General features: G+C 44.9%; 1 protein-coding gene across 1 annotated transcript in view; it reads left to right on the top strand.

The window, feature by feature from the left end:
* Positions 1-15,103: 15,103 nt before the first annotated feature.
* The window catches only part of TP53BP2 (tumor protein p53 binding protein 2), a 66,868-nt gene continuing 65,042 nt past the window's right edge, over positions 15,104-16,929 (top strand). The window contains exon 1 of the mRNA XM_082833774.1: positions 15,104-15,401. Coding sequence (XP_082689900.1) covers positions 15,375-15,401 — 27 coding nt within the window. The 5' untranslated portion in view covers positions 15,104-15,374. The remainder of the gene's footprint in view (positions 15,402-16,929) is intronic.

Raw genomic sequence — 16,929 nt, 5'->3', positions numbered from 1 at the left:
TTAGCAATGACTTATATGCAGAATATATAAATAATTCTCAAAACTCAATAATACAAACAACTGAATTTTAAAAATGGATAAAAGATTTAAATAGACACTTCACTAAAGAAGATATATAGTTGGCATCAATAGTCACTAGTTATTTGCATTTTAAATACAAACAAATACCACAGCAAGATACCCCTATCTAATTAGCGGTCCAATGAGGATGGCTAAAATGAAAAAGAGTGACCATACCAAGTGTTGATGAGAATGTGGAGGAATTAGAACTCTCATACACTGCTGGTGGGACTCTCATGCACTTTGGAAAACAGTTTGGCCCTTTTTTAAAAAAGTCAAACATACACCTATTATATGACCAAGCCATTCCACTCCCAGTTATTTACCCAAGAGAAATGAAAACATGTGTCTATACAAAGACTTGTATACTAATGTTTATAACAGCTTTATCTGTAATAACCCGAAACTGGGAACCACCCAGATTTCCATTAACAGATTAATGGGTAAACAAATTGTGGTGTAACCAGACAATGGAATATTACTTAACCAGAACCACAACAAAAAAATTGGGGTAAGATATTGATACACATAAAAACATAGATGAATCTCATAATTATTCAGAGTGGAAGAAGCCAGACAACCCCCCAAAAGTACATACTGTATGATTCCATCTATATAAAATTCTAGAAAATGCAAGCTAATTCTATACTGACAGAAATCAGGTTGGTAGCCACATGGGGAAGAAGGGGGAAAGGGAGAGGAAGGAGGTAGAGATTATAAAGGGGCACAAAGAAGCTTTTGAGGGTGATGGATATGTTTATTATCTTGATTGTGGTGACAATTTCAGAGATTTGCATATATGTTAAAACTTATCAATGGTACACTGTAAATATTGCAGTTTTTAGCATGTCAATCATATCGCAATATAGTTGGCATAATAATGGCCCCCAGAACCAGTGAATATATTACATGGCAAAAAGGAATTCAGGATGCAGATGGAATTAAAGTTGCTAATCAGCTGACCTTAGAATAGGGAAATTACCCTGGATTATATGGGTGGGCCCAATGAAATCACGAGGGTCCTTAAAAGTGACAACCGTTTAAATATTTGAAGACTTTTCTTAGCATTTTATTATGGAAAAATTTAAACTTATACAAATAACAACTTATTAACAAATTATACAAATAATTTGTAATAAAATACAAATAACGTCGAACCCTGGTCCGGGAAGATCCCACATACTGCAGAGCAACTAAACCCATGCGCCACAACTACTGAGTCTGTGCTTTAGAGCCCACAAGCCACAACTATTGAGCCCGTGTGTCACAACTACTGAAGCCTGCGTACCTAGAGTCCATGCTCCGCAACAAGAGAAGCCACTGCAATGAGAAGCCCGCACACTGCAATGAAGAGTAGCCCTGCTCGCTGCAACTAGAGAAAGCCCACGTGCAGCAACAAAGACCCAATGAAGCCAAAAATAAATAAATAAATAAATAAATAAAATTAAAAAAAAGAAAAACAACTAACATATATAGAGAACAATATAGTGAATTCCCATGTACCCATCACTTACGTTTAACAGTTATCTACTTCAGGCAAATCTCATTTCAATTATACCCTCATCTACTCCTGCCATCCTTTATTATTTTAAGCAAAAGCCAGATATCATATCATTCTATCCATAGCTATTTCAATATGTATAACTAGAAGATAAGGACTTAAAAAAAAAATAAAAATAGCCACAATAGTATCATTATCACTCTTAAATCTGTAATAATCTCATGATATCATCAATTATCCAATAACTTATTCTTAAATGATAGTTTGGTTGAGCATATAACCTTTTTTTTGTTTCTGAAAACAATACACATAAAAAGACCTTTCTGGCTTTTAATTTTTTTTTTTAATTATTATTATTATTTTTGCAGTACGCAGGCCTCTCACTGTTGTGGCCTTTCCTGTTGCAGATCACAGGCTCCGGACGCGCAGGCTCAGCGGCCATGGCTCACGAGCCCAGCCGCTCCGCAGCATGTGGGATCTTCCCGGACCGGGGCACGAACCTGTGTCCCCTGCATTGGCAGGCGGACTCTCAACCACTGAGCCACCAGGGAAGCTCCTGGTGATGTTTTATTTTTAAAACATCACTTGGAAGAGGAGTATATAGTTTCACCTCTAAGTTGCATATGTGACAAATTTTGTGCACATGATAATTAGGAAAATGGCTTGGGACTTCCCTGGTGGCACAGTGGTTAAGAATCCCCCTGCCGGGCTTCCCTGGTGGCGCAGTGGTTGAGAGTCCGCCTGCCGATGCAGGGGACACAGGTTCGTGCCCCGGTCCGGGAAGATCCCACATGCCGCGGAGCGGCTGGGCCCGTGAGCCATGGCTGCTGAGCCCGCGCGTCCGGAGCCTGTGCTCCGCAACGGGAGAGGCCACAACAGTGAGAGGCCCGCGTACCGCAAAAAAAAAAAAAAAAAGAATCCCCCTGCCAATGCAGGGGACACTGGCTCGAGCCCTGGTCCGGGAAGATCCTACATGCCGCGAAGCAACTAAGCCTGTGTGCCACAACTACTAAAGCCCATGCGCCACAAGTACTGAAGACTGAGCTCCTAGAGCCCGTGCTCCACAACAAGAGAAAACACCACAAGGAGAAGCCCATGCATCGCAACGAAGAATAGCCCCCGCTCGCCGCAGCTAGAGAAAGCCCGCACGCAGCAACGAAGACCCAATGCAGCCAAAAATAAATTAAAAAAAAAAAAGACAGCTCACTTAGAAAGCTGAGGAACCTTGTTCACTTTGGCGTATGGTAAAAACTTTATCTAGACTTGCAAAACAATAATGTTAAAATTTATTTATTTATTTTAAAAATTATTATTATTATTTTAGTTTATGTATTTTTGGCTGTGTTGGGTCTTCGTTGCTGTGCACAGGCTTTCTCTTTGTTCAACTATCTGGGGTTCATAGGCCCAGCTTACCACTCAGCTTAGTGTTTAGATTTGACACATCTCCCCAGCATCCTGTTTTCAGGCTGTCTTCTCCAACCATCCCCCTGCCCCTCCCCCTGCCCCTCCCTGCTACACACACACACACACACACACACACACACACACACACACACACAGAGAGAGACATCCCCAGGGATGATGGTGTCAACTCACCTGCTGCTTCTCAATGTAACTGTGAGGCCCCAGCTTTATCCCAACTTTGCCTCCTGGGAGCCGCCTGGCTGTCATCTGGCTCAGCAAGTTCTATCAGTTAACCCCAAGTCCAGGAAGATACTCCCTGTTGGACGCATGTGTGTCCTCATCAGGACTCTTCACAAGACGTATCTGGGCCCTGCCTCAGGACATTGGGGTTTATAAACCTCTTCATGGTCAGCTAGAAATTTTGGTGTCCTTGAATTTGGGGAGGGAATCTGCTAGTTAGTGGACACCCATACATTTATGTCCATATAAAGAACTAGATAAGCTGACCAAAGGAAACCTTTTTCCGTCCTCATATAGTTGTAAAAGACGATGAAACCCTTCCTGAGGGTTGAATGCATCAACCTCATCCTAACGGAACACTTCAATTTTTGCAGCTTTGAGCTACTAACAGAAGTGACAGACTTCAGACCCTACTGGGGAGCCCACAGAGTTGTATAGCTGCTGCTGTTAACTGCTGCCATAGTTGCTGCTCAGATGTACCTCCAAGGTTTCTTCTAACCTTAAAGTTAGAAGTATATGCTTTCACTTCTACTTCTGGCCAAGATGTAGTAATTGGTACTAGACTAACCTTCCTGCCGTCAACAAGAATAAAACTAGACAAAATATATGCGGCAACTGTCTTCAGGCATTTAACAACAGACAGTATGAGATCGTGATCCTTGAGGACAAGGAAGCTCAAGGGGTGAGTGCCATTTGCCCTTTGACTTTGGGCACATTGTACCTGGGGACAGTTTCTTTGGCATCATGCTATAGAACCCAGACAGAACATGGAAGTCCCTCTGAGCTGAGGAAGCAGAGATCAGAGTTAGGGGCGGCTGACATAGCTTGAATCCATGGGCTGGGGGACAAGATACTGGAGAAGAGGGAGCAGTGTGGGGATCTTGATACTATGGGACGTGTAAATCAATGGGATGGAGTGGAGAGCCCAGAAATATACCCACACATATATGATCAGTTGATTTTTGACAAAAAGGCCAAAATAATTGAATGAGGAAAGGATAGTCTATTTCATTGGAATAGAGTATATATCCATATTGAAAAAAGGACTTTGACCTTATTTCATAACATACACAAAAAGTAACTCAAAATAGGTCATGGACCTAAGTGTAAAAGATAAAATTATAAATTTTCTAGAAGAAAACATGGGAGAAAAATCTTCGAAACCTTGTGTTAAGCAAGATTTCTTAGGACACAGAAAGCACAAAACATAAAAGAAAAACATGATAAACTGAACTTCATAAAAATTAGAATTTCTCCTCTTTGAAAGACACCATTAAGAAAATGAAATGACAAGCCACATAATGGGAGAAAATAGTCTCAATGCACATGTCTGTCAATGGACATTTCCCCAGAATATACAAGAAATTCTTACAACTCAATAATCATAAGACGAACAACCCAGTTAAAGGTGGGCTAAAGACTTGGACAGATACTTCACAAAAGAAAATATACAAATGGCCAATAGCATGAGAAGATGCTTACCATAAGTCATCGGACAATACCAAGTGTTCTCAAATACGTGGCTCAACTGGAACTCCCATATGGTGCTGGCAGGAGTGTACAATGGTCTAACCACTTTGGAAAAGAGTTTGGCAATTTTTTATAAAGGTAAACATACAGTAACCAAATGACCCAGCAATTCTATTGCTAGATATTTATTTGCCAAAGGTAAATGAAAATACATGATCAGAAAAAGACTTCCGAATGTTCACAGCAGGTTTATTCATAATAGCCAGATCAGGGAACAGCCCAAATATTCATCAACAGGTGAAGGGATTGCTGGAGTAGGACATTCTGTGTACCTGGATACAGAGGAGAGGCCCAGCCCTTTAAGACTGAGATTTCTTTGGGACAGGGCTGTGCAGTTAAATCCAGGCTAACTTGCCTTAAAATGGGCTCATTTGACCCAGCAAGGTATTAGAAAAACTCGTTGCTCTTGGAGTCACATGTGGTGTTTCATTTTGATAAGGTTTTCTGCCCTCTTTTTCTATGACAGTTTGCCTGGCAACTTGAGCCTGCCCTGCCCACAATTTGGCCCTCTGCCACTTACCTTATGATGACTATCTCAATAACAACACCTGTCTGAACCTACCACCCCCTCCCATACGCGCACTGGTTTAATCACACCTGACCAGCCAAGCCAGCGTGGTTTCCTGCAGAACCTCTCGCCATGATGGCTCCTGCCTGCCCAGGGTTTTTCTGTTGGAGCCTCCAGAAGTAGGGGCCCTCCAGACTGAGTAGTTCTCTGCTGGCACCCGTGAGAAGCTGGAAGAATTTTGGACATTAAGCTTATCTGAGCTCCTAATCTGAAGTATTAGAGCTACCTCCCATCACCCCCAAGGGATTTCAGTCCAAGATAAGAACTGCAGATGCATAATGGGCTGAAGTTAAGCTCAGGGTTAGATGAAACTGGGTTTGATACAGCTTGTGCAATGCAATGCTTTGTCTTCTTAGCTCCTCTCTTAGGGAAGCCTTTCTGTTTGCAAGACTTCTATTTTGACTTTTGATTCCATATGTTCCTTTTGCTTTGGATTTTCTTTGGATTTTTTTCAAGTTAACTTAAAAACACAGTCAGTGATGACAATATGTAGAACATTCGATCTGTCCCTTTAGGTGATGTTTAGTTGTAGAGTGCGGGCTTTGGCTGTAGGCAGAGCTAGATTTGACTGTCGTCTGTGTTATTTATTGGCTGTCTGACTTGGGGTGAGACCCCCTGCTCTAGTCACTCTGGCTTTCCTTTTGCTTGTTGAACATGCCAGGCTCACGTCTCCCTCAGGGTTTTTGCATGTGCTCTTTCCTCTGCCTGGGACCATCTTCATCCAGATCTTCTGAGGATAGTTTCTTCTTGTCATCCAGATCTCAGTGCAAATATCATCTCTTCAGACAGAACTTTCCTGACCACCATTTCTAAAGTACCTACCCCACTCCAGTCACTGTTACATCGTCTTATTTTAACTTCTTCATAGCACTTGTCCTATTTACTTGTTTATCATCTGCATCCTCTATTAGAAAAAAAACTTCTAGACAGCAGAGCAGGACCTTATCCGACTTCTTCACTGCTATATCCCTAGAACTTAGAATTGTACCTGCACATACATAATACACTTTTAGTAAATACTTATTGAATGAATTAATGAGTTAGCATCTCTAAGCCTTAGTTTCTCCATCTGTAAAATGGAGATTTCAGTATCTCCTTATACAGTTAGTGCAGATCATACAAGAAAAGGTTTGTAAAGGGCTTAGCATGGTGTGGGCATGATGCTATAAATGGTGGGCCTAGTTATTATTATTTCTGCTTGCATTTCCTCCTTCCCCAGTTTCTAAGCTTGTCAAGGGCCCAGATCAAGTCTTACTTGTATATTTCATATTGCTATGCACATAGTAGACACTCAATAAAACTTTATTTATTTATTGGCCACGGCGTGCAGCATGTGGGATCTCAGTTCCCTGACCGGGGATCAAACCCGTGTCCCCTGCATTAGGAGTGCAGTCTTTTATTTATTTATTTATTTATTTATTTATTTATGGCTGCCTTGGGTCTTCGTTGCTGCACACAGGCTTTCTTTAGTTGCGTCAAGCAGGGGCTACTCTTCGTTGCAGTGTGTGGGCTTCTCATTGTGGTGGCTTCTCTTGTTGTGGAGCACGGGCTCTAGGCGCACGGGTTTCAGTAGTTGTGGCACGCAGGCTCAGTAGTTGTGGCTCGCAGGCTCTGGAGCGCAGGCTCAGCAGCCGTGGCACACGGGCCTAGTTGCTCTGCGGCATGTGGGATCTTCCCGGACCAGGGATCGAACCCGTGTCCCCTGCACTGGCAGGAGGATTCCTAACCACTGCGCCACCAGGGAAGTCCCTTCACAGGCACTTTTGAAAAGTATTTGAATAAAGCCCTGGTTTAAAAATGGTTTTAAATGGTTTTGAACTGACTAGAACTCAGTGCATTCTGATCTAACATGGTGTATTTTAACAGAGACCAGGAGGAAATACATGTATATTCCTCACAGTGAAATAAAAACCCGTTTGCATTGGGGAGAACAAAGCCACAGCAGGCTCTGTTGATGGCCAATGGCCTTTGTGACACCTCGGCACTTGAAAGTGTCCATTTCCAGTATTTCAGGCTAGACTTCTCTTGCTTGCTAACAGTGAAGCCTCAGTGTAACTTTCTGAAGTAACATCAGGTAGACTGTCTTACTTTTCAAGTGCTGTGTAGTAATTATCAATATAGTCCTTTATGGATGGTGACATCATAGACCGATCAGCAGAAGGGCAAGCACATTAGGTCTGTTTTCCAGCAACGGGTTTTTGTTCCATACATCCTTTCACCCTCATTCAATCAGAGCCTCTTATAGGCATTTATGAGATGGCTTTTTGGGGTGATGAGTATAATGTATGGCCATAGGATTGGGAAAATGTGCAAAATGCTAGCTGTTGTGGACTGAATTGTGTCCACCCCCAAATTTATGTTGAAGCACTCCCCCCCCCAAGTGTGATGGTATTTGAGGGTGGGGCTTTTGAAAGATAATAAAGTTTAGATGAGGTCTTGAAGGCCCTCATGATGGGATTCTCGCCCTTATAGGAAGAGACACCAGAGAGCTTTCTTCCTCGTTCTCTCTCTGCCATGTGGGGATACATGCTGAGACAGTAGCCTGTAAGCCAGGAAGAGAGCCCTCGCTGTGGAACCAAACTGGCTGGTACCTTGGTCTTGGACTTCCCAGCCTCCAGGACCGTGAAAAACATAAATGCCTGTAGTTTAAGCCACCTAGTCTATGATATTTTGTTATGGCAGCCTGAGCTGATTAATGCACTGGCTTTAATCACATGCGTTACAGGCAAATGAACAACTCATTATTCACTCTTTTGTTCATTCAGTTATTCATTCTACTACTATGTACCGGGCCCCATTTTAGGTACTGAAGGATCAGTGGTAAACAAGGATGAGCTGAAGTCGATACCCTACAGTTTAAAGTCTTGTGGGAGAGACAGGCATGAATTGAATAACACTAGCAACACAGTTCATCTAAATATTCAGTGGTGGCACGTGGCATAAAGGTGAGGTCCTCGGGGCCATACTGCCGTATGTCCTGGAAGAATCACGGAGGGTGAAAGGGACTGAAAAAGAATGGTGCGGCTGAGTCTCAGGGAGGGAGGGGACTATACCTGGTAAAGATAGAGAATGGGCAGGGACAGACATTCAGGGCTGGGAGGCAATGTTAAGGAGAGACTTTAAGTAGGGTTGTCTATAATCAGACGAATGAGAGATGATAGTGGCTTCAGCAGAGTAGCGGCGGTGATGGAAAATGGAGATTTTGAAGAAATGTTTAAGAAACAGAATGAACACAGCTTGATGATTGAATAGATGTTGGAGATGAGGAAGAAATAAAGTCAAGCATGATTCCTGGGTTCTTGGCTTGAGAAAATGGATGAACACTCGTGCCATTCACAGAGACAGGACATGCTGGGGAGAAAGATTACATGTTTGGTTTTAGACAAGTTGAGTTTGCAATACCTTGAGACAGCCAAGAGGAAATGACTAACAGGCAGCTGGATATGCAGCACTGCTCAGTAGAACTTTCTGTGATGATGTAAGTATTCCGTATCTACACTGTCTACCACTACCGTCCACTTACATTTAAATGAATTAAAATGAAAATTGTAGTTTCTCAGTTGCGCTAGCCACATTTCAAATGCTCACTAGCTATATGTGGTACGTGACTTTCTCATTGGACAGCTCAGTTCTAGAGCCCAGAGAAGCAGTCTGGTTTGGAAATATAAAAATTCATACCACGTGTAGATGAGGTTTATGACTGGGGATGAGACTGTCGAGGAAGTAGGTAGTCAGTGAAAAAAGGAAATAGTTAGGATTGAGCCTTGAGGACCTTCACCATGTCAAGGCTGGTGAGGGAGAATGAGCTTCAAAAGACACAGAGAAGAAGCAGTGAGGGAGGCAGGAGGGAAACCATGAGAGCATTGTCCTAAGAGTCAAGGGAAACGGGTGTTTTGAGAGGGAGAGAATGAGTCACAGCTAAGTGCTGGCGAAAGGTCAAGAAAGATGAAAATGTTTATTGCATCAATGAAGTAGAGGTCACCAGTGATTTCATCAAGAGCTATTTCAGAGGGGGGATGGGGCTGGAAGGCAGACTGGATGAGGGAGGGGAAGGTGAGGTATGGAGAGAGAATTGACAACAGAAGCTGAGGAACCAGGAGCCCCTGGTTCCACGACTTGCAATAAGCAGGGACTTATTTAAACCAAATCAACATACAGTCAGTAGCCAGAAAGATGTCTTCAAAGCACTGAGTTTATTCTGCAAAGTTACCAATTTCGAATCATTTTTTCATGAATTTGGGGAGGTAATTACTGTTCCTCCTTCCTGCCTTAACTGTCTCGGACAGTAGGTATGAGCTAGACCAAGCAAAGGCTTGGAGGCCATGTATAGAGTATTCTTTACCCTAACAGCAATAGAAGGCAATAGAAGGGTTTTCCTTTTTCTTGAAAAAAATTTTTTTATTATCCAGAATTTAGAGTAAACACAAGAAGACAGAAAAGTATGATTAACTTCTACGTACATTTATCACCTGGCCCCAATGGCCTTCAGACCTCAGTTCGACCCCATCCATATGCTCATCCACTTTGATCAAAGACCTTCAAGCATGGGAGTGACATGATTACGCTTTTGCTAAAATGATCATTCTTGTTGCTCTTAGAGCAGGAGCGGCAAACCTCCCCTTTAGAGGGCCAGGTAGTAAATATTTCAGGCTTTGCCGGACATACAGTAAAAGCAGCCACAGACAACATGCAAACAAATATGTGTGGCTGTATTCCAATAAAACTTTCCTTAAGGACACAGAAATTTGAATTTCATATAATTTTCTTGTGTCACAACATATTCTTTTTTTGATTCCTCCCCTCTCCCTCGAGCATTAAAAAATTTAAAAACCGTATTTGCTCATAGGCAATACAAAAACTGGTGGAGGGCAGATCTGGCCTGTTGGTTGCCAACTCCTAGGGAGGAGAATGGATTGGAGGAAACAGGGCAGGAAGACCTGCCTGAGGCTATTGCAGGAATCAGGAACAAAACCTCCCTAGGTTTTGTTCCTAGCAAAGAGAAAAGAGAGCATGGTAAACACTGATTAAGTACCATCAATTCTACATTTATTGAGTACCTACCATGCCCGGGCACAATGTTAGGGCTGAAGATACACAAATAAATGAACAAACAAATAGCTTTTGTCACTGAGTCTAGTTGGGAAGACAAATGTGTTTTTTCCGATATCATATGGTAAGTACCATAATAAATAAATTGTTTATATATATATAAATGGCTATGGAATATAGATGAGATATTGATTAATTCTGTTTGAGAAACATGAAACGTGACTTCCAAGAATGACATTTAGGTAGGCACTTAAAAGATGAGCAGAAGTAGGGTGAGGGGGAAGATATTCAAGGCAAAGAGAAAAGTGTGGATGGAGGCAAGGAGGATTGAAACTCAAAATTCTGCCCCATCTCTGTCTTTTGGTTACTGCCAATTTGAAGGGAGTGTAGGAGAGAACCAAATAAACTTGTAGGCGAAGAAACCTGAAAAATGGAGTATCTGAGATTTCAAGAGGGAGAATAATTGGTGGAACACACGGTCCCACGCAATCGATCTTCCGCCTCCCTGACCACCCTTCTTGTTCACTCAGCGCCAGGCACACTGGTCCTTTTTGCTGGTTTTTCTTTTTTTTTGGCTGCACCCTGTGGCTCGCAGGATCTAAGTTCCCCTACCAGGGATTGAAGCCAGGCCCTCACAATGAAAGCGCAGAGTCCTAACCACTGGACAGCCAGGGAATTCCCTGCTGTTTCTTTAAGATGCCTGGCACACTCCTGCCTCAGGCTCTTTGCCCTTGCTGTTCCCACTGCCTAGAGCCCCATTCCCTCCCTCACTCCAGCCCTCAGAGGACTTCTCTGACCACCCTATCCAAAACAGACACTACTCTTTGGTTTACCTAGTTGCTTCCCCCGCCCCACAAAGCATCTATTATAATCTCATTCATTTATTGTCTAACTCCCTGACTAGAATCCAAGCTTCAGGAAGGCAGAGTCTTTGTTTTGCAGGCTGTTGTATCTCTAGAGTCTAGAACGGTGCCTGGCAAAATTCAGGCACACAGAGTGAAATGAAGAAGAGGAAGGAAGTGGAGAAGGCTGCATGATGGGTTGGAAGTGGAGGAAAGGCTATTGCAGGTGTGTAATGTAAGCTCCAATAGCCTCTATTTCATTGGGTAAGGAAACCGGGAGTTCATCTTCTGAGCCGGGGAGGGATGCAAGGTTTGGAACACCTGAGGGAAATGGGAAAGAAAGTAACATGGGGAGGAAGTTGGGAACTCAAACATTTGAACTCCAGCCAAACAAGTGATTGATTGTACTGTGCCTGGGGGCGAGGTGAGATCCAAAGAGAAGACAGCTCCTCCGCACCCAGCTTGGTGGTGATTTGATTTATCTTTCTCGGAGTTGAATGTAGAATTATAGAGTCGGGAGAAACGAGGACAGGCTCTCGGCGGAATAAGCAGGTGAGAGTGGGCATGAAGAAATAGGTGGAACTTTGGAAGGGAGAAAACAACCCATCTGAGAGCTATACGTGATGGCACAGAATCTGAAGGAGTGAAACCGAAGCATAGACAGGGTTTCATTGGTTTCATGCTCAACGCTAAAAAAGAAAATAAACGAAAGAAAGAAAAGAAAACAAAACCAAACCCTCAACAGAAACATGCGTGCTATTTGGCAGCAGGGAATTCTCAATTGGCTGGAAGTGAGTTTTGGGACCGATCGCCAGCCGCTGTCCCCTTTTCTTCCTCTCCTCAGGAGAAACAGGCAGTAAGACAAACCGTGAGAACAGGCGGGAAAGAAATAGATCTGGGCCATCTTATTCCAATAATCGTCTCCTTTCTTCTACTGCTGTTATTATTTTATTAATAAGCCAGGGCTGCCCATGCTCCCTCTAAATATAATTTACTATTGTGTGTGACCAGTTTTTGGATGGCAAAGAGAGATGTTTTCTCCTTGTTGAGGATGGGACGTTTAGTGACCGATATTCAGAATCCCTTTCCTGGATGACCTGGATCATGGTATCTTATAGTTGCTTCTGAGATTTCTTCATATGCCAGAAAATAATGAAAGCCAGCGGAATATGAAGTAGGTTTTTGGGTTACATAGTCCCTGCCGGTTGCCAAAAGGGAGTCTTGTTTTCCACAAATGTGCTAAATTCCAGGATTAGGGTTTCTCTTATTTTTATTAAGATTCTCAAATTTAACATGATCGCCTCTTCCCTGCAACTTGCCACCCAGGGTCTTTCTCTGTCTCAGTTGGTAGCAGCTTCCATTCTTCAGGACAAAAACCTTGAACTCACCCTTGACTTTTTACTCTCCTATTCCATATCTATCCTATCAGGAAATTCTATGGGTTCGGCCTTCAGAATACATTCCACATCTGACCACTTTTCACCACATCCACTGTTACTGCCCAAGCCACTTCCATCTTTTGCTTGGATTATTGCAAGGTCTTCCTACAGGTTCTCTGCTAACTTTGTCTGTTTTCCACAGCAGCCAGAATGATTCCATTAAAATATGTCAGATCATGGTACTCATCTGTTCAAAATCTTTCCATGACTCCCCATTTCACTCAGAGTAAAAGCCAAAGTCCTTACAATGGCCCCCAAGGCTGTACATTATCCGGCTCCTTATATCACTCTACCTCATCTGCTGCTTCTCTCCACCTTATCTAGTCTTCTCCAGCCATCCTGGCCTCCTTGACGGTCCTGGAACGTGACAAGTAGGCTCCCACCATAAGGCCTTAGCACTGGCTGTTCCCTCTGCCTGGAAGCCTTCATGGAGGCTGTAGTTCAGAGATCCCCAACTGCCTGGCCGCGGACTGGTACCAATCCACGGCCTGTTAGGAACCCGGGCCGCACAGCAGGAGGTGAGCTGCGGGTAAGCTAGCAAAGCTTCATCTGCCGCTCCCCATAACTCGCATTCATCACTCGCCTGAACTATCCCCCCACCCCTTCCCCTCCGAAAAGTTGTCTTCCGGGAAACTGGTCCCTGGTGCCAGAAAGGTTGGGGACCGCTGCTGTAGTCCACTCCTTCCAGTCTGTGCTCACAGATCGTCTTTTCAGTGAGGTCTACCTTGACCACTTGATTTATTTATTCATTTACTTTTAAAGGTTTTTTTTGATGTGGACCATTTCTTAAAACTTTATTGAATTTGTTACAATATTGCTTCTGTTTTATGTTTTGGTTTTTTGGCCATGAGGCATGTGGGATCTTAGCTCCCAGACCAGGGATCGAACCCACACCCCCTGCACTGGAAGGGGAAGTCTCAACCACTGGACCACCAGGGAAGTCCCTTGATCACTTTAAAATTGCACCTGCATGCCTCATCCCCTTAGCCCCTTTAATTTTTTCCTTATAACAATATTTGGTAATGTAAGTCTTAATTATTAATATACTCAGCTATGGATTTTGTTGTCCACCCAATTTTTGTTTTCTTTATTAATGTATCCCAGCACTTAGAAGAATACCCAGCACGTAGTAGGTATTGGATAAATATTTACTGAATAAAGGGATGAATTCCCTTTACTTGACTTAGGACAATCCTCTTAGAAAAGCTAGACTTTAAAACTAGATTTTTGGAGACATTTTAATACTAATCAAATTAGTCATAGTTTAATATTTAATATTTCCAGATATGTACCTGGAAGAGTAGGATAGGACTTTGATGGAGATACTGGTAAGGGATATACTGGACAACGAAAGAACTGTCCATCCTCGAGTCTAGGTAAATCCAGGTGCTTCACCCCACTTAAGCTCGCTCACAGGGACAATTCTGCCAGAACTAAGGCTTCCTGGAGTTAGGGTTCCCGGAATCTGTCTCCCTGGAAGGTGGAAGAGGGTACCTGAACCAGCTCTGCTACTCTTTCGAAATGAGCCTCTGCAATTCTCCTAGGCCTTCGCTTAGCTCCCTGCAAAGGGAGCAGTGTGTGGTCACATCCGAGACTGTCCTGAGGGTGTAACAAGCAACCTTCAGAGAGGAAATCCAGGACATTCTTGAGCAACAGAAAAGCAGCGCCCCAGAAAGCTGCTTTACGCATTTCAAACTTCTTTGGTTTTATTTACTTATTTTTATTGTGGTAAAACAGGTAAAATTGACCATTTTCGTCATCTTTAAATGTTTGGTTTTTTTGTTTTTAGTTATAGAAAGTCACACGTGAGTTCTAAATCAGAATTTGGACGATGGCAAATGAGACGAAAGGCGACAGCCCGAGGACTCCTTCACCAGGAACTCTCGGAATGCGCTGCGGGCTGAGACGGCCCTGCCGATCTCCATCTTGCTGGGACGGGGCAGTGGCCGGGCCTCCAGGGACATCGGCCGTTCCAGCCGTGCGGCTGGGTCCTCCCATGAGGTCCGGTCGCCTGGCTTCGGCCGAGCCCCGCGGCACCGCCGCGGGGAGGACCCGTCCAGGTGCCGAGTCTCGGCCCAAGGTTCAGCCTCCTGGCCCAGTTCGAAACTGCGGGGAGGTGACGGCCGCAGCCCCCGGGCTCCTCCGGCGTCTTTCATTATTCCGTCTTTCAGAGGCGGCCTTACAGTCCCCGGCCCCGCCTGCAGGCGCGCGCTCCGGTCGCTCCGCCGCGCGCCCCCGGCGACGCGTCGTCCGAAGGCAAATAAAGAAAAGGTGACCCGGCGCCCGCCAACCCGGGCGCGAGCCAGCCGCCTCGCCTCCCTCCTGCCGCGGGCCCGCGCAGGCGCGCGCGGCTCAGTCCCCGCGTCCTCCCCTCCCCCAGCCAGCCTCGCGCGCCGCGGGCGGGGCTCCGCGCGGGGGGCGGAGCCGGCGCGGGCTCGGCGGGGGCCAGGCCCCGGGATTAGTTGGTTTCGGAGCAAAGCGGGGGGAGTCCGGGCCGTCGCGAGCGCTGAGTAGACAAAGCCGCGTCCGGGGGCCCGGTCGGAGGTGGGCCCGGGGCTCGGTGGCGCCCCAGACCGCGGGGAGAACTCTGCGGACCCGCACGCCGCCCCACCACCCGCCGTCGCTTTGCAACAGGTCCGCCGCCTCCCGGGCGGCCTCCCTCTGCGCTCCCCACCCCCGCACCGCGCGACCCCCTGGGCGCCTCCACTCGGCTCCGAGCCGCGGTCTGGCCATCCGCTTCGATGCGGTTCGGGTCCAAAATGATGCCGGTAAGCGGGCTGGGGGGTGGGGGCCGGGGCCGGGGCCGGGGTCGGAAGTGTGCGGGGTCGCGGGCGGGGGTCTGGTGCGCGCCTTCGTGCAGGTCCCGAGAGGAGCCCGGGGGCCTGAGTCCGCGTCGCGGGTGGTCTTTGCGTTGCAAACCTCGGGAGAGCTGCTGCGGCTCCATCCTCGGGGCTCTCCACCCCAAGCTCCTGCGTGCGGGAGCGGGGAGACCCTCACCGCGGGGAGGGGTTCCAGCAACTGCTCCAGAGTCGGTGAGGCAGCCACTCGAACTTTTCTTTTTCTCTCTGGTTGGGTCCTGACTTTTTGCAGTTCTTGAAGGTCAAGAACAAGGGAACCGGGAATCTTGTTATTTGCTTTGTCTTTAAACAAACAACTTTAAGTTGGAGTGAAATATACCTACTGAAAAGAGAACTCTTGCTTTATTTTTAGTTGAATTTCGATCTTGATAGCTGTGATGGCAGACAAGCCACTCTATATCTCTTTCTGGAAACTGGTTTTAATAAATGCAACCTCAAACTTTTTGATCGCAGTAAACGCATTTGTCTGGTTCCTGCTGTTTCCCACAACTTGTTTAGCTAGACCTCTGAGAAGATTAGTGAGTTGTTTATAGGCTCTGTAGGCTTTTGACGTGGCCACCAGGACACAGGTGAACAGCAGGTTTGAGACATTTGAAATGCCCCTTTCCTTCAACGGTCGCAGAACCTGGAGGCTTGCAATGGCTTATGCAGACTTCAGTAGTGTTGTTTCCTCGAGGAAGTTGTACTTAAACCTCTCCCACTGAAGCGGGATCATCTTGCAGTCATCCGATGTTTCCTTATGGCTTCATTTGTTAAAACAACGAAACAACTTTTCTTTTACTTTTATACAATCTGTGGAATGAGTGGCGACAAATTTTGTTTATATGCAGTCACAGATGCAGAATATAATATTCTGTCCCCAGGCCGCCTAGCTTGTGTTTAAGGAGGGCGTCCCTAAACTTTCACGTACTGGACACACTTAATTTATTGGATTTGATAATTGAGTTTAGATAGTTTGGGATAGTTTGTCCTGCCAGGATTCGGGGAATTTGAAAGTGTTAATAGCATTATGCATCCTATTTTAGTTTAATACCTGGTTATGAAGTTAGGTTTGTGATGTGAATGCCCAATATTAAAATACGGACATTGGATAAGGGTGAGGGATTTTGCTGTTAAAATTTTTTATTCCTTGGATTTACATTTCTTTGCCTTAAAATAACTTTTGCAAGTTGTCTGTGAATTCTTCTTAAAAATAGGAGCAAGACAGCAAATGTGCGTTGTTGCAATATGATTTCTTCCTTGAAGAAGGAAGGTGTTCTTTGGGCTTTCTTAATGCTTATGAAAGTTTTCTTTCTCCCAACTACATACCAGATCATCACAATCTATAAAGATTTATGTAGCTCTTTAGACTATATTTAATTTAGCAGCATGGTTCTTCTGATTGCCTTTCCTAATGTCAGTAGACTCTTAATGAGACTGTGTGGTGTGATGGCATGCG

Source organism: Leucopleurus acutus (genome assembly GCF_964270905.1).
Source record: "Leucopleurus acutus genome assembly, chromosome: 2".
NCBI classification, from domain to species: domain Eukaryota; kingdom Metazoa; phylum Chordata; class Mammalia; order Artiodactyla; family Delphinidae; genus Leucopleurus; species Leucopleurus acutus.
The sequence above is the reverse complement of the archived record's forward strand: the minus strand, read 5'-3'. Positions and strand labels throughout refer to the sequence as shown.